Source organism: Anas platyrhynchos, chromosome 1 (genome assembly GCF_047663525.1).
Source record: "Anas platyrhynchos isolate ZD024472 breed Pekin duck chromosome 1, IASCAAS_PekinDuck_T2T, whole genome shotgun sequence".
NCBI classification, from domain to species: domain Eukaryota; kingdom Metazoa; phylum Chordata; class Aves; order Anseriformes; family Anatidae; genus Anas; species Anas platyrhynchos.
Window position 1 is genome coordinate 175,495,984 of NC_092587.1, and position 18,349 is coordinate 175,514,332.

The following is an 18,349-nucleotide window of genomic DNA, read 5'->3' on the forward strand; positions in this document are numbered from 1 at the left end:
ATCTCATTCTTCAGACTTAAGCTAGCCTCAAGGATCAGGAAGAAATTTCTCCCTCTTTAAAAAAAAATACAGCGATTTCTTTTTTTTTTTTTTTTTCCTCTGCCTCTCTCAGACACACTGGAGACAGGTCAAAGCCTATAAACTGTCAGGTGGGATGCACACATACTTCTAGTGCTATTAAACAAGGCAAACTAAAGATTTTGTGCACCTTGATCAGGTGCTCAGGGTTGAAAGTATCACCAGATCTGCAGACAAGCAGAATGATGACCACTGGGGATTTTTGCCTTCTTCTGTACCATAAGACACGCTTCATTTCCTAGCAGCATCTGGGAATTCTACGGAGCAAATTCCTCCTATCTTTTAACATAGGTGTGATGGTGCACACTTTCTGCAGATCTTTATGATCAGTGACTTCTGTTAGGTTTTAACAGGAGGTCTTTGTATTTTCAAAAAATGCTAGACAATGTTTTCTAGCTCATCTGAGCATGTGTAATAGATTTACAACAGTATACAGATTGGGCTCATCAATATATTTGGTCCCTTCTATGTGCTAATAACTGCCTAGTCATCTTTTTTCATTTTCCATTTTCTATGCTTGTACATTTCCTAAAAGTCCATGACTGAAGGTCTTAAATGCTTTACTCAAACAACCTGAAGTTTAAGCATGGAATTTACCACGCTTTTTGGAAAGTTATTATTAACCAAGCACGATAAGGGTAGGACAAAAAGAGAATCTGAGAGAAGGTTACCCAGACCTTTAAAGCAAAGAGCCTTGTTTGTGCAGCTGCAAACACAGAAATGATTAAAAAAAAAAAAAAAAGAACAAGCCAAGCTTGCATTCAATACCCGTTGTTAAGCCAAATCCCATGTCAGCTGGCTCTTCATTCAATGCATACAGCTGGCAAACCTCACTGTCTTCAGCCTCCATATGAGCACGCTTGGTTAAAAGAAATTTCCTGTAAAGGATACACATTTATAGTAATTCCGGATTAAACTTGTAACTCTAAACAAGGACTTTTATTTTCTGAAACAGCAGAAAGATTCTACATTCATGTAAACAAGGTTATCAACACCTTTTTCTAAAACTATGATTTACCAAACGCATGTGAGACAGGAGAGGGTAAGCCAACCAGAGGCAGATTTATCTTCTGGTAAGTATTTACATACTTTTATCTGCTGTGCATTTATATAAATTTAAGAAAGAAGAGTAATATTTCTTTCATGTGACTAGGAAGTAAAGCAAGTAGGCACTAACTCTGGACTATGTGGCTGTATTTCCAAAGCCAAATCCACCAACAATCTAATTGCTAAAGATCGACACCACCTCAGTAAAACACGCATACAGTTAAATCTAGCCTAGATTTTCAGAGGTGTGCATGCAGGCATGTCCTGTAGGGTTCCTGCTCTACAAGCCTATCTGCACTTTTACCAAGTAAAACACCAACTGTTTAAGTCTAGTTATTCTTACAAATTGAAGAAACAACTCTGAGACCAGGAGCAAAACTCCTGAACATAAACCAGACATGAACAAGACATAATGAATCAAGAAAATCGGGTTTAACTAACTTATTTGTTCCACTTTCCACCAAGAGCCACCGGTCTTCAGCCACGAGGAAGACAGATTTCAGATTGATTGGAAGTGAGATGGTGTGAGTTTGGCCCTCTAATACGTCCAGCACGATAAGACGGTTCCTGTAAAATTAGAAGCCAAGAAAAGAATAATTAGATAGGTATGTATATGAGGTGATCCATTATAAATCAGTATAATACAAGCATATAATTTAAATCTCACCCTTCTTCTTTGTAGAACACCAGCCAGTTTTTGTGTGAAAACTCTCGGCACATCTTGTAGCTGCTCTGTACAAAACACGTCATACAGCAATTAGGGTTTGTTAGATTAGTCCCAGTGAGTTTCCCTGACTCCTCTCAAAGTGTACTCCATTTTTCCTTCACTTGGAATAACTCACTCCATTAATTACCTTTCAAAATGCTATCTAGCCTGTCTTGTCCCAAGTCCTATAATTGCATCATAATTTAGTTCATTATTTTGGACATAATCCCTTGTAACAAAATGTTCTGTTATTCCCAGCTCTAGTTCCAAAGAGGGAGGTTTTAAAGATACATATCCACAGACAATATGACTTATTTATATCTTTGATGTCACTACTCCATAACAATGCTGTTTTCCATCGAAGGCATTTAAACATACAGAAGTGTAAACAATTAAGTGCTTGTGCCCCCACAAACAGTAAAAGCAAAACAATCCTGGAGCAGTTTTTCCAATACTGAGTTTTGATTTCCAACAAAAACAGTATAATAGAGGCAGGTGTTACTCCTCACCGTCTCCTCCTTGCTGCTCCACCAAGACGTTCTCTTCGGAGACTCCTGATCATCTGGCGAGAGCAAAAGTCGGCGAAGGGCACCGTTGTTTGTATCCAGCAACAACACAACATTGCTCTGTAAACGAGAAGCAGATCTGCGTACATCTCAAGCCCATTTAAGAGACTACAATAAATCTGTTTGAAGCACTCTAGTGACCTAGGTCATTTCGAAAAGATGACCCAGACTTTGTTGGTAAACGTAGGCTCGATCTTGGTTCAATTTCAAAGCTCATGGAGAAATATAATTGTTCAGGTTACGTAATATAAAAAAGATGGAATGATATTTCAGTTTTTCCATAGTGTTTTATCTATACAGCTTCTGCATAAACTCTAGAAGTTAGACCAGTATGGGTTATGTGTTTAAGCTGTAGTCAGCTACATATGAAAGACATATCAGTTCTGCTTTGTCAAGCCACTAAAACATTTAGTTTCAGTTTTTATGTTTCCTTAGCATTACTCTAAAGTATCCATTGCTTGAATTACATTGAAGGTGAAAAACTGGTGAGAAGAGAACTGACTCAGTATATTCTTGCCAAGGTTCATACTTCAGATACCTTGGAGCCTATTAAAAATCCCAGTGTGCAAAAATCCTTCTGTGACCTGCATGCTCAAGGAGCTTACAGTATCAGAGGGAGGATGCTGCTGCAGGACAGCAGGATGACTCTAGAGGATCCATATCAAGGACAGGACACTGAACAGAGTGGGGCAAGTGTCCTCCACATAAAACATGAAAAGGTGGCATGCTAAATATTAAACCTCTTCAGATTTCTCAGATTGTTACTCAGTGCCCCAGGGTTAACACATCATGTCAGATGATGGGGAGCGTGAACAATATTTCCCCTTGTCAGCCCCAGGTCATGCACGGGGAAGAGACCACAGTATGTCAGTGATGCTTTCCCTGGCTGCTGCAGCTTGTGTCCAGTTCTGCGACCCACGCATCGCATGGAGCTGATCCACTCTGTGTGAGGTGCTGCAGCCAAGTCTGGAGTGGCTGCCATGGATGAATGCACCTGACACTGAAAATACACAACTTGGTGAACTTGCTTTTCTTGCAGGGTCATTTTAAAGGTGTCTTTTTACGTAGTACTATAGCTGCTCCTAATGGGTTTAAGAATTCAAGAGAACAACCATTCAGGGGCAACCTTAACTGCATCAAATGAACTTTAAAAGGTACATAAGAAGAAGTTAATTAAGTCTTGGGTTGAGCTTTTTGTTTGCCATTCAAGGAAACACTAGGTTCTGCTAAGGCTTACTAAAAGTAAACTGTCTACGTACAACATCTGCAATAACGCACGAAAGACGTTAAGGGAGCAAAACATAAATTCCCACAAAATTGTCCTAAATAAAACAAATACAAACAATCTGAGTCACAGTGTTTTTGTTCTTTTGGGGTAGGCTTCATATTTTCGCTAGGATTATTTGAGAGAATTAACTTTATTCAATAATGACAGTCATTTGAAGCTAAATATGGTAAAGCATTTAAAATATTACCATGTTATTTGGAGCATTTGGGAATTTCAGCTGGAGTTCAATACTACTAAAAAAAGAAGTTTGCTTATGCATTACAAACCAAAATTATAGAAATGCGGTTCGAGGGAAAAAAAAAGAAAAAGGGCATTTGCTTTGGATGTTGGTTTTCTGCCAAAACGTTGGTTTTATTTATATAATTCTGCAATAGCACTGCTGAACCGAAGAGATGTATTAGCCTTCTCCATGAGATAAAGGACACGTATGAATCAAGTACATTCTTCCACTTAGCGCTGAATTTATGAGAGTAGTTGGTAATATAAAAAGCCTCTCCACTCCACCCCTTTTGATGTTAATCGTTTCCTTCTGTGCTAAGTGACTGATGTATATTCTGTCTGTGTGTAAGAATAGAATTTTGCGTCACTTGCGAACACGTCCAAAAGCAGCTCTGGCAACTCTTCAAGTGGGCTGGGAAAAGACGGTGCTGTGCAATTCCGCTGTGTTTGTTCTTGACTGGGAGAAAAGTAACCTTTGGGCGACCTCCCGACCCCGATGTCTGGAATTCCAAACTTTGGACAGATGCAATAACCAATCTCATGAAGTGCCGTGCCTTTATTTTTAGTTACTGCAAAGTTTCCCTTTCCTTACTGCTGGCTTTATTTTAGCGAGCATTTTCCTCTTAAAAGTCCTTAAACCAAGCAGGGCTATGATTTCACTTTGCTGGTATGGGAAGTTGGTCCTTACGGTCTTACAGACAGCGCGGAGTTAGGGAAAATGATAAATTTCAATTTCGGAGTAGGACAGCATAAACAACTCAGTTTTACCCTTTGGTGTTCTTCTCCTCATGATAACTCTCTGAGTTTCATTCTCTTCTGCCCTCGATGCTGATGTCTTGAGCAAGCAAGCTTGTTAACACTCTTCTTTGCTGTCAGCTTCAGCTGAGGCTGATTTTTAGCTCTGGACAGTGTGCACTCACCTTGCCTTGAGTCCCACAAGCATCTTTTTTTTTAACAGTGCCACTCTATGACCTCTTGAGTAGCACACCCATAACAATCCTGACACTGTATATGTTAGGCATGAACACAAGGCAGTGTAGGCACAGACGTAGACCTATCCCATTGTTCATTAGGTCTAAGTGATAAAACTCTGCGTAAGAACTTATGGCAGGGTGCTCAAACCATCAAACCTTCAAAGGTAGAGAAATGCATGCAGGTAGATTATTGACCTTCTAATTAATGTGAATGGTGTCTTTCAGATACTTTGGGAGACTTGATTGCCCTAGAAATTTCGGAATATGGAGGACAGCAAATAGAGAGATGAGCTTTGTGCTTACAAAAAAAAACCAACATCTTTTTAAGATACAAAACTGTCTTTTTTAAGATACAAAAAGGTGAGAAGTACTGTCCGCTAGTTTTGAAAGAGTACATCCTTTTCCTGAGTGCATGTATCAGACTACCACGGGGATAAGAGGTTTCAGACATTACTGCTAGTGGGTTGTAAGTCCTTCCATTCGCAGGTTCCCACTTGTATTTCAGTCTAGATCACAAGCAGTTAAAAACAGTCTTCTTTTAAAGGATGTTTACATGCAATGAGTGAGGTGGATCCCTGTCAGCTCCTATGTCACACACTCCCTCTCTCACCACATGCTATCTGAGAGTTTCGACAAAGAGCTCCAGCAGCACGTGGGACAGGGAAAAGCACTTCCCTCCCTTCCTATCCCACTTCCCGACAGAGAAAGATAAAAGCAGAGTTAAAGGATGCTGGCAGGACACTGCCTGGGCAAAGTTCATTGTGCTCACTGAGGCAGACTGTGGGCTACTGTCGGTCTAGCTGTAGCCTTTCAACAGTGCAAAGTACTTGTAAGAAAAAAAGGAAGCGTGCAGTTAATTTATAGACAAATCAATTCTCAATATGAATTTTCTTCTTATACTTCTTATACATGTCCCATTTAAATCACATCTAAAGCTTATCAAAATTCTTTCCCTGCTGCACTAGCTATCTTTCCGAGTGGTAAAAGCAAAAGGTGTAGAAAGAAAAAGGGGAAAAAAAAGGAAAAAGAAGAGAAGAGAAGAGAAGAGAAGAGAAGAGAAGAGAAGAGAAGAGAAGAGAAGAGAAGAGAAGAGAAGAGAAGAGAAGAGAAGAGAAGAGAAGAGAAGAGAAGAGAAGAGAAGAGAAGAGAAGAGAAGAGAAGAGAAGAGAAGAGAAGAGGAATAAAAAGGGAAAAAGGGTGAAAAAAGGGGAAAAAGGAAAAAAAAATAAAAAGAGAGAAAAAAGGGAAAAGGGCAGGCATTTCCTTTATAGGAAATAGAAGTATTTCTACTGGAATACTTATGGGAAGAACTGGAGTACTTATGGGAAGAACAGAGCAAAGGCGTCACTACTTTAATAAGATGAGTATTTCTCCTTTACATTGCAATTTCCACCTCATAAAGAAATGACCTCTGAGATTTCAGAAGAGTCTTTTTAAAAACTATCAGCTCAGTTTAAACAAACAAAAAATGGAGTCAAAATAGGCTGTTCTCACTGAGATGAATGGCCACTGGGTGGAACAGTATCATCTAGCCTTTCTTCCTAGAAGATGAAGAGATGGCTTAAAAGCAAATAAATCTCTGATTTGTACAATTGAATTAAATCCCCAAGAAGTTAAGTTTTAGTAAAATTTTATTTAAAAGGACAGGAAGGAATGGTGATTTTCATTTTATTTTACTGGAGGGCCCTACTGCATCCAGATGGATGTAATATCTGAGAAATAAATCACAAGCTTATTTGAAGAGCTGCAATATCATCATCTCGTCCTTTCCAGCAGTTATCATCCATTTCAAATTATTCTTTTCTATTACGTAGTCATAAACATTTATCTCCAAAGAGCTTTATTAAAGCAAAGAAATTGGAAAAACTTCATAGCTTTTGATATTGCTTAATTAGTGGACTTATGAAATATCATCTGTCCAGTGGACTTCTTTTAATTTTTATAAATGCAACTTCTGATTTCTACAAATATACTTAATACTTCTTGGTCTTTTTGCAAGTACATACAGACAAATCTCTAAAGCATCACACACCATTTAGGTTTCTTGTTTTTCTTGCAGACCTGTTCGATGCACCCTTAGCACAAGTAGCTAATCCTTGGAGCCTTGCCCAAAATATAGATGTACCACTGATCTACTTGTATTAATATGTGAATGTTGCAAATTCTGAGGTTAAGGTTGCCAGTGGTCTCTGCCAGTGACCCAAAGGCAAGCATCTCGACTATTCTAGCTGTCCAGGCTCCTTCTGTAGCCAATGGAAAGAGAAAGGCACCTCCAGAAGGAATTAACTGTGCTTCAGCTTAGCCGGGATGAATTTTCTTTTGTACCACCTTTATCCACCTCATTTCACAGGTGCACCATGAAAGCACAGAAGTTCTCCATGGTTCCGCTGCAGGAAGCGCTGGGTATAAATAAAACCTAGGCTCCAAGTGGGAGAATTAAACTACTTGAGAATCAATCTTTCAATTAAGTAGGAATTAGAAACACAGAGATTGCATCACAAGCCCTAACATTAGGAAGGATTGCAGTGGCTGTGAAGAGTATAACAGGTGTATTTGGCTGATCTATGCTTTGGTGCCTCATTTAAAAAGCAATTGCAAATATATTACTAATGGTGTCCGTGGATATGAATATGAAATACACAAGAGAAGCATTTTGCATTTTTTTTTCTGTAGAAGACACTTACTTAAGTTACTTGATACATCTAAAATAACTTTTGAATGGTGTCCTAAGTATACAATGCAATACAATTTGCAATCAAGTGTGTAGTTTAATGAAGCACACTTTCACACTCAGTAAACTCTATGTTAGTATTAACACTGTGTAAAGAGTCCTAAGATTAAGGTAAAGCATTCAGAATATTGTAATTCTGTATTGCTTTCCAGCAGTATAAATATACTTATTTTCAGACAGGATTTGTTCAAATTAGCACTTGCTAAGAAACTGACAATATTCAAGCTTTCGTGAAAAAAACAGGAGGTTACAGCTCAATGTAAGTCAACTGGAAAGGGGCACTGAGCTAGCATAAAACAATCTTTATTTCAGAGTAAGTCATACTGTCATTGAAAAATATATGCCATGAGAGCAGGCAAAACCAGTCACAGAGTTAATTAACTGTCTAAAGCTTCACGGACAAACCTCTAATAAAACCCTCCGTGCTGAAACTGAATCCTCCTGTGATTTGGTTAAAAATGAACTAGCAGGACAATTATTTTCATGGTAGGAATTTCAAAGACTTAGAAAGCAAAGAATATTGCTTGCTGGGCTTTATATTAAAAAGTGTGAGACATTCTAAACATTCTTAGACACAAGATAGACTGCCATCTGTTTTACAGTTTCCTGCATTGACTTTGCCAAAAAAGGCCAAGGATTGTTTAGAACTGAACAAATTTGTCATGTGCATCTCAAAATAACCCAAATCATACTTCTATAGCTGCTCAAGACAACCACGCAGGCAATTGCGATAAGCAGGTATCTTCAGAATCATATTTTTCCAGTTGGCACTGGAAAGCGTCCAAGACAAAACTAAAGAAGGCATACACAGCTCTACCAAAGGCAGAATTGTGTTTCTTATAAGGTATTGAGCTTAACTGTCATATTTGGGGCCAGAAAGTGCCATCAACACTTGACAAATATTTCTGGAACAACAGTACCACAGAGACACTAGTTATGGAATGACTGAAAACTACTTAAATCCCAACTGAGTGCAGGAAAAGCTCTGCTAAGTTAGCTTCTCTTACCTACCGAAAAATGGGCAGAAGAAATTCAGAACAAAATGAAAAGGAAGAACCAACCAACAATAACGACCGCATTAAATGCTTATGTCAAACCACTGTGACTGGTAGGTAACACAGAGAATGATAAATATTAATTAAAAATTAATAATACTAACCAGCAGCATTTTATTAACTGTTGTCTCTTCTCACTCTTTGGCAAAGAAACTTTAAATTGGAAATGTTCCCATCAGTCACTGATAGTAATGGAAAGGCAAAAGTATGTGGAAAGTATGCATTACTTGACTCTGAAAAAAGGATTCAAGTCAAACCAACCCTAAAGTCGTCAGTGGTTCTAAATTTGCATTGCTGATACACTAAATGTCAAGGCTTACATAGCCTTCTTTCTAGTCTCAGTACTTCAGATGTTACAGAATAAGAAATACCAGGATTCAGAAAACAAACCAAAAATAGTGGCGTGAAGCAAATATAAGCAATATTTTACATTGTGACTCAGAAAATGTCTCTTTCATATACTGCTCAAAAAGCAAAAAGGGGACAAGACCGGAGCAGAACTTAAATTCACGGAATAAACCAGCTTGCTTTGTACTTTTCAAATGCATGTTGCTTGACTGAGACTCCTGAACTTAACTCAATCTTCCTTCTCTCATAAAGGCCAAGAGAATTAAGATAAGCAGATAGAACTCAACATAATGCAAAACACATAATGGGTTCTTTTAAATCAGCAAAAAAGTGCAAGAGAAAAATCTATACATAAATATTAAAGCTGAGGAAACTCTCAGGCTTCGAGTATAATGAAAAAAAGTACATTCAGAAGGGGATAGGCTTATCCACGCTATTTCCATCTACAGAGGTAGACTACCTTAGTGATTCTGACTTTATGACACTATTTAACTCATCAGCAAACTTTTAGCTGTAGTTTGCTGGTTGTGTGGGTTTTGTTTTGTTGTTTTTGCTGGTAGTGGTGGTGGTGTTTTTTTTTTTACCTGCTCTTCATGTACAAGCACTTGACCTTTGAGTGGATTTCCCAGTGGTGCCACAGTCACAAAAGGTTGCCAGACATTTCCAACTGTTCTTGGGAAGAGGTCATAGAAATCCACAAAGGATCCATTCTTACTAGAAACATTCATGAAGTACAAGGCAACAGGATTGCAAGTAGTAACATAAAGAACATTTTCAGCTTCATCTTCTGAAAGAGGAAAATAACAGAAAGGCTTCTGATATCGCATATTGTTATTTTGGAAACATATATTATAAACTAAGCAGATATAGTAAAATGTACAGCAAAATTACCACCATGACAATTACCATCACACAGGGAGATCAAGAGAGATAAATGGTCTCTTGATACTAACTAAATGTTAACAGGCAGATTCTTGCCACAACATTACGAACTCTTTAAACAAGTAGTCCAAGGCACATTTCTGTAGATACGACTACAGTGTCTGCCAGTATACACAACATCTGTCTAAAAGATTTTGTTTGTTTATAATTTTGGTTCTCCCTCCTCTATCCCATTCTCCCCTTCAATTAATATATTTAATCATTATTTACACATGGGACAAATGCAAACTTCGTGGAAAGTCTGGCACTTCCAGCTGGACTTGAGAGAATTCTTAAAATCAAACCAAGGCAATTTCTCTTTCACTGTCATAAAAGTTTCCAAATGTACTTGAAACTCAGGATACAGGCAGAAAAAGCAGCATTCTAGTATCGATCATCAACAATCTGTTTATAATACTCAGTGAAGTTTAGACATGTTTAATGATGAATCATAGAATCATAGAAGAGAATCACAGAAACACAAGGTTGGAAAGGACCTACAAGATCATCTAGTCCAACCATCACCAGTATTACCCACTAAGCTACTAAATCCTATCTCATAGCATCTTGTCCAGATGCTTCTTGAACACCCTGAGGGATGGTGACTCCACCACCTCCCTGGTCAGGCTGTTCCAGTGCCCGACCACTCTTTGAGAGAAAAAGTTTTTCCTGATATCTAATCTATATCTACTCAAGTGCAACTTGTGGCAATTTCCTTGAGTCTTATCATTAGTTATGTGAAAGAAGAGGCCGACCCCCTTGTCATCACAACCTCCCTTCAGGAAGCTGTAGAGTGCAATGAGGTCTACCCTGAGCCTCCTCTTCTCCAGACTAAACAACCCCAGCTCCCTCAGCTGCTCCTCATAAGACTTGTGCTCTAGACCCCTCACCAGTATTGTAGTCCTTCTCTGGACACGCTCCAGGGCCTCGATGTCCTCCTTGTAGTGAGGGGCCCAAAGCTGGACACAGTACTTGAGGTGTGGCCTCACCAGAGCTGAGTAAAGGGGGACGATCACCTCCCTGCTCCTGCTGGCTACACTATTGCTGATACAGGCCAGGATGCCATTGGCCTTCATGGCCACCGGGGCACACTGCTGGCTCATGTTCAGCCGAGCATCGATCAACACTCCCAGGTCCCTTTCTTCTTCACAGTCTTCTCGACACTCTGCCCCAAGCCTATAGAGTTGCATGGGGTTATTGTGGCCAAAGTGCAGGACCCAGCACTTGGCCTTATTAAACCTCATCCCATTTGCCTCAGCTCAGCAGTCCAGCCTATCCAGATCCCTCTGAAGGTCCACCCTTCGAAGCTACCTCCCAACTTGGTATCATCTGCAAACTTATTGAGGGTACAATCAATCCCCCCTCATCCAAATGAACCCTAAAAATATTTATGAATATTCCTATTAATGCAATTTCACTTTGGGACATAATAAATATGAGTAACTAAGGCAGGTTTGATTCAGTGGAAAGAATTTTGATCAGTTTAAGCATAGCACTATGCAAGATTTAAGGTTTGTATTAAAACTAAACTGACCAAGAGAAAAAGGAAAAAGTCAAATAATCATTTTCTGAAGCTTTATACATATCCTTTTCTCGGTTTGAGGATGCATATTCTAACGAAGACCACAATGTCTGAGATTATGCTCCCATATCAGTGGCTGATTATTTTTCTATTTCAGCCACTGTTAAAATAATAGCAAAAACAAGTGGAAAAAAATAAATTATTTAATTTACCCCCTGCAAAGATACCCAGAAATAAAGACTATTGAAAAAACACCAAAGTATTACTTTGCACATAGCCTTAGAACATTACATATTCGTATTATCCTTTCACATTCTGTCAGTGGCTATCAACAGGCACTTATGATGTCAATAGCCCAATTCTTCTTAATCTCCAGGGTATTTCATGTATTTATGATACTGGGAATCATTACAAAAGTTCCTAGCTTTTCTTACCATACCTTTTGTTACAGTGACGTCGCAAACAAAGTTAACTTCACCCAAAGGCAGTCTCCAAAAGGCAAGTTCTTCTGTGAAATTGAGGGACCGGGATTCATGTCGTTCCAGTGGAAATCCTTGAATATTTAGGTATATAGGGCCCTAAAACAAATGATAACAATGAGGGCTTGCTAAAATACTTTGCTTGTCATTATTTGAATCTAGAAGTCTTCTTCAAGACTGTTAATGCTATTAACAACAGAAACAATTAATAAATTATAGAGTAGATGAAATACTTCTCTGCAAGCTCTCTGAATGTTCATAGAGCCATTTTCTTCACAATAGAGAGACCATCGTGCCTTCATCTTAGTTATTTATTGGTTTGGAACCATTATTACTCAATGGCATGAAGGAAGTATCATGTTCTGATAAAACACCATCCACGCAAGGGAAAGAATCAGAATCTTTTTTTGTTTCAAAGAAGTTCAATGGCAATTTTTTGTTATATGAATCCCATGTCACATTAGCAGTTCAGGTTTTTTCCCTGACGCACTGGAGTAATAATTACTGAAGTTAGGCCAAGAGCTCAAAGCTGAAAAGGACTTTAGAGCGTTGACTGCGGATCAAATTGTACCAAAATTTCAGATTCAAACCTGGCAGTGCCAAAGACCCATAAGAATTCATCTGCATGTAAAATAAAAACAGGAAAACAGCTTTCTTTTCAGTTAGTCTCTGATCTTATCCAAAAATTGAAATCTGGGGGCTGAAGTTGGCCACTTCCAAGCATCCAAAACAGCCACAGAGTTCCTTCAAACACGGTACTTTCGGTGTCTTTATAAAAGCTCTTTTCAAGAACTTCTGACCAAATGTACTGATTTTTAAAGCACATCCCACACTCTGAGGGCTAGGTACACAAGAAAGGTCATTTTAGGTTCTTCACATCCCAATACATAGAAAGAGTATTTTGTGTATTAAAAAAAAAAAAAAAGACAAACCTTTACATCTATTTTCTGAGTTTCTGTGGGACACAGCAGTTTCTGTTGTGCATTCCCAGGCTGATCGATTTTCCAGTAGCCTATAAATTTATGATCTGGTAATGGCAGTCTGTCAAACAATGCAGGAACAAACGAATTTTTATATTCATTAACTTGCAACTGATATGGAATAAATCATTTAAACAACAGCATTTTTCCAACTAAACATATTTAAAGATTTTCTTTCAGAAAACACTTCCTTGCTCAAATATTTCATTTATTTTATGTTTTAAATCACAGAATTTTTAGCCTTCTGGAATACTAATACAATCACAACCTAAACAGCATAATAAAAGAAGGAACCTTTCATATAATATGGCCTCAAAAGAAAACTTTTCCAGTCTGAATTATTTGAGGTATGTAATAAAATATATCTGAGAAGTCTCTTGCTTTGTTTTATTCAGATCAGACAGGATGTGATAGTACCACTTACAGGAACAGCTGTAATTGACACACTTCTAAAAAGCCAGCAGAATAAGCACAGTAAACAATGTGGAAAGTCAGCTATGCAATAACTTCAGTGGTTTTTTTTTTTTTTTTTTTTTTTTTTTCATATATTTTGCCTCTGTTCACATGAACATAGGCAATGTAATACAGATGTGAGAGTCTGCCACTGCGTTCTGGCCAGTACAGCCTACAGCAAGGGCAGAGGCTTCTTTGAGAGCCTCTGTTGGTTTCATTGGTCTGACTTCTTCATTTCTGGACTTTTTTCTTAGGGAAGGAATATACAGGCCAAAGCAAAACTCATTTTAAAACTCATATAGGAAAAGAAATATGATGGCATATGACAGAGTAGCGTGACAGCAAATAAGGGACAACTTTTTTCCCCCTCTGTTCTCTCTCCAGTGATTTGCAACCACTAAAAGCAGTTTGACTGTGTTGATTGGCACAAATACATTCGAGCTAATGAACTCATCCTTTTGGTTTCTTTTATTTAGGATCCATTGCTCCTAAAGAGACCTCCTATCAAAACTGCATTCTGCGTTACAAGCAGTTGCACGTTATTGTACAGCTCCAGGACTTGGCAGGAGAACAGAAGACATTCCCTCTCCCAGTTTCTATAAATATCTCCAAAGTCTATTTTAAGGAAGTTCTCTTAAGATTGTTTGTTAAAAGCCTGTGCTCAGCCTCTTCTGTCCCATTTCATGATGTTTTCCTACTGTTCCATTTTTTCCCCTCTCCCCACAAACCAACCTGGCCCCTCTGGATCCCAGAGGTTTGTTTCTATTCTTCTTGATGCTCTTTTCAGAATAAGAAGTTATCTCCAGTCAAAAGTCCCCAGTTGGACTACATATGAATCTTGGCAATATTTACTATTTTTTTTTCATTGAGAACTTAAGAGAAAATGTCAGGGAATGAACACTAATATCCTCTAATCCTTCCAACTCACGCAGGAAAGATGCATTAACATTTCTTACTGGAATATTGACACCAAACCTCAAGCAACCTGGAGAAGCCAGTACTCACAGGGAGTCAGTCTCCATCCCCATTCTGCGTTTGGACCATCTGCCAAGGCAGTCAGATAGCCAAAGACACATTGGAAACAGAAAGTGGTTTGGATGCTACAGATCTTAGATAAACATCTAGCTGCCAGCAATACACCACTGGGGCACATAATGAGGGAAGTGTATGAAATACATTCCACCAAGATGGTCAAAGGGCTGGAGCACCTCTCCTATTCCAGCCTGAAGAAGAGAAGGCTCCGGGGAGACCTCATTGTGGCCTTTCAGTACTTAAAGAGGACTTATAAAAGAGATGGAGACTGACTTTTTACTTGGGCAGACATGATAGGACAAGGGGGGGATGGTTTTAAACTACAAGAGGGGAGATTTAGATTAGATATTAGGAAGACATTCTTCACTCGGAGGGTGCTGGGACAGATTGCCCAGAGCAGCTGTGGATGCCCCATCCCTGGAGGTGTTCAAGGCCAGGCTGGATGGGGCTTTGGGCAACCTGGGCTGGTGGGAGGTGTCCCTGCCCATGGCAGGGGGGTGGAACTGGGTGAGCTTTAAGGTTCCTTCCAAGCCGAGTCATTCTCTTAAGTCATTATTTTCCTCTCTTAGCCAAAGAACCAGTGGAGTATTTATTGCCTGTTTGTGGCCTATTTATGAATATCAACAGATACCGATGTTTAAAGTGTGATTTATTTTGCATTCTTCCTCACTCCAGTTTGCACTTTTATACCTTGCCTGATTTGTCCCAAATTAGAAAAAAAAAAAAAAAAGCCAGACGCGAAAGAAATGCAAATACAATATATTTTACTTTGCAATATTTAAGATCATTAGGAAAAAATGTTCAGGATGTACTGTTTCCACATATAGACAATTCTTAGATAAGTGCATTCACGCAGTCTGAAAAAGGGCAAAACAGTCCAGTCTCAGGATAAGTCAGTTTATCCATAAACTGGAATTTTACTTCAAGCATCTGTCCGGGTTTCAAAATGATTTGTTGGCAAAACTTTGGTTATGTCTTGAGCCAATATTGTCTTGTGTGCAAAAAGAAACTAGGGATATATATATATTTGGTAATGATTACTATGAGTAGGATAATCTCTGATATGCCTATAATCAGCAAGAATTGTTTCCTATTAGCTCAATGGTACATCAGCTTCCACAAGGATTTGGATTTAGTTTTTAATTCCTTACACATTACTCCCATGGACAACATCCTAGAAATAAATGGGTTCACTAATAATCATGAGTACTTACTAGATTTTAAAACAAAACATATGTTAATAACCAGCACTAACTGAATACCCTGCTTTATATAGCAACAGAATTACAGATCGCATTCCCAAAGAAACAAAACATTTCCACTCTGTTTCAGCTTTCTGGAGATTTGCTTTGTTAACAGTTCCTCTCTTCCCTTAGGAAAACTGATTTCTCCTTTCTCCCAGATCCTTGAGGTTTTGTTCTCTTCCCTGCTCCTGAATAATTTAGTTTCTCTAGGGCAGCAGACTCAGCCATCACGAACAGCAAAGAGGAGGGAAAGGTAGATCAGAATTTAGGAATAAAACAAAGAACAGAATTCATAATGTGAAGTTCCTTTGTCAGGAAAAGTAGGACCTGACAGTTATTTTTAAGTCCATTTCACTGCACAGAAACCTGATATAAGAAAGGCAGAGTATAGAAGAAGCTGGTGGTGGAAATCCTTCTGGAACAAAGTCCTTCTGGAACTAAGTGACCACTCTGGAGACACGTACACCTCTTAAAGTTTTCCTCTACTGAATATATATGATACACAGTGAAGTACAGAGACTTTTCTTTTCCCAGGACTTAGAGATAACAACAAAGTTTTGAAAGTAACTTGAAGTGACAGTGCTGGTAAAAAGCTTCACAAGGCACTCCTGACACTCTACAGTATTTCAACTGAATTAAGCGAACCAAACACTGCTTCCATAAAGGGCAGACAGAATACTGTGGAAATGCCACCAGTGGCAAAAATCTGAGACACAAAGAGATCCAATGAGTGTAGGAAAGTGCAGCGGGTGGGTAAGAACTGTACTGAAACTCCATGGCTATCTCCAGCTTTAATGTACCCCAAGCCATGCTTTCCTCAAAAGCTGAAAAGGGCTCAGAGAAGAGAAAAACCACACAACAGGCTGCAGAAATCTTGTAAGGAAGCCAAGACTTAAAAGCAAGTTCTAATGAATTATTCCTAATCACTTCTTTCCTTATGGATGTGGCAGTGTCTGCAGGTTAAGAAAAAATTTGGAATAATCAAATTTACTTGCTCCTAGTTTTACACCATTTTCCTTAAGATCACTGCTGTCAATGAAATGGTTACGTAAGAACATTTGTTCAGAAAAGATGATAGGCACAGGACTTACACTTGATGTGGCAATTCTACCCCTAACTATTATTTAGCCTGATTTTCTTCACACATACCGGTCTAAGGGAAGACAATCTGTTAAAAGATTATTCTCTAGCAACTTCTGATGCTGGAAAACTACTCAAAGTGACACCTACAGTATACTTTTTTTCACTTATTAAATTTAGAAAATGCATTCATTTTAGGCTAATTAAAAAAAATAAATCAAAAAAGTCAATAGATCTTGCTTTATGAACGTATCCATTTAAGTTTCTGAGAGCATACTGGAAACCAGCTCAGAACATTGTAAGAACAAAGTTTCACTGAATTCTCTACAGCCAGCTACCCTACTCGTACAGCGTCAGTTGTGAACTTTGACAGGTAACAGAACTGTTTACTACTTGATCTTGTAAACTAGCTTAGTACTGGAACAGAATGTAGTATTCAAGGGCTTAAACAAAAGTCTGTGTTCAGTCTAGCCGAACAGACATTTATCCCCCCTCTCTTTTTTTTTTTTATTCAACTTAAATAAGATACAGTTTGAATGCAAGAACTTACTTTACCATCCAGATCTCTGTAATGAAAATACTTTTTGATTAGAATATAAGCAGTAGATATTCAGAAAATATTCATGTTATGCTACCTGTTCCTTTATAGTCAAGTGCAAACACACACACACAAGTGCACAGGATGGAAAAGAGACACATATAATATGCATCAGATCCAGCATTTAACTACATGCTACCTGAAAGGACGAGACTCAAGAGAACAGCAAAGCCATTAAAATTTACACATTTGCATTACATATAAATGATACAGTTCATATAAAATGAATATTCAAGTTCTGGCAAGCACATAGAAGTGAGTAGCAAAAGGAGGGGAGAAAAATTGAATGGCAAAGCATGGCAGACAAGCCATCTGCTTTATTCACCATAGTGATCAAAAAAAAGCAACCACTCAATAGGTAACACCAGGAGATACTGACAATATCACAACATACTAAGCTGACAATATTGCACGTCAGTGTCTTGAAGAATGGCCATCTTATTTGGAAAATACAACCTCAAGGAAACAAAAAGGCCCAAAGGATTAGGTAGGAAAAAAAAGTAAAGCATTACTGTGCTTGAAAAACAGTAGGAAAAACATTCTGATAAAAACCAGGCTTTTAAAGCTTAACTCTGTAGTCTGTTTTGCCATCTCATTAAATCTTAGGAATTAAGCGGAATCCTATCTGTCTAATATTAGAATAGGAGAAACTTCCACACAACAAATATGCTACAGAAGAATGAGCTGAATACAGAACCAGGATCTGAAATAAAAGATACCAGGAGGCTAACATTTTATTTCTGTATCTCTGAACAGATGTAGAATTTTTCTAAAGGGATATCAATTAGTTCAGTTTGACAATTGCTTCACAAATCTCCTGAGAACACATGAAGTCAAAGAGAAAAGGTCTAATATAAAACACCAATTTAGGAAATAAATGAATTAGCATTTACAAATTAATTTCTCTCTTGAAAAAACAACTACTGCAAGAACTCTTTTCTAAATGGTAATTAGATACCACCTCAAATGCCTCCCAAGATTAAGTATGTTAATTCCAGAGCCTAAGCTAAAATTCCCATAAGGGTCAC

General features: G+C 38.3%; 1 protein-coding gene across 2 annotated transcripts in view; it reads right to left on the reverse strand.

The window, feature by feature from the left end:
- VWA8 (von Willebrand factor A domain containing 8) overlaps window positions 1-18,349 on the reverse strand; it is a 188,459-nt gene that overhangs the window by 56,275 nt on the left and 113,835 nt on the right. For both annotated transcript variants that reach the window (XM_072032521.1, XM_027472319.3), the window contains exons 27-33: window positions 12,867-12,975; window positions 11,895-12,033; window positions 9,597-9,799; window positions 2,341-2,457; window positions 1,793-1,857; window positions 1,567-1,692; window positions 847-956 (exon numbers count right to left, since the gene is read on the reverse strand). In XM_072032521.1, coding sequence (XP_071888622.1) covers window positions 847-956; window positions 1,567-1,692; window positions 1,793-1,857; window positions 2,341-2,457; window positions 9,597-9,799; window positions 11,895-12,033; window positions 12,867-12,975 — 869 coding nt within the window. The remainder of the gene's footprint in view (window positions 1-846; window positions 957-1,566; window positions 1,693-1,792; window positions 1,858-2,340; window positions 2,458-9,596; window positions 9,800-11,894; window positions 12,034-12,866; window positions 12,976-18,349) is intronic.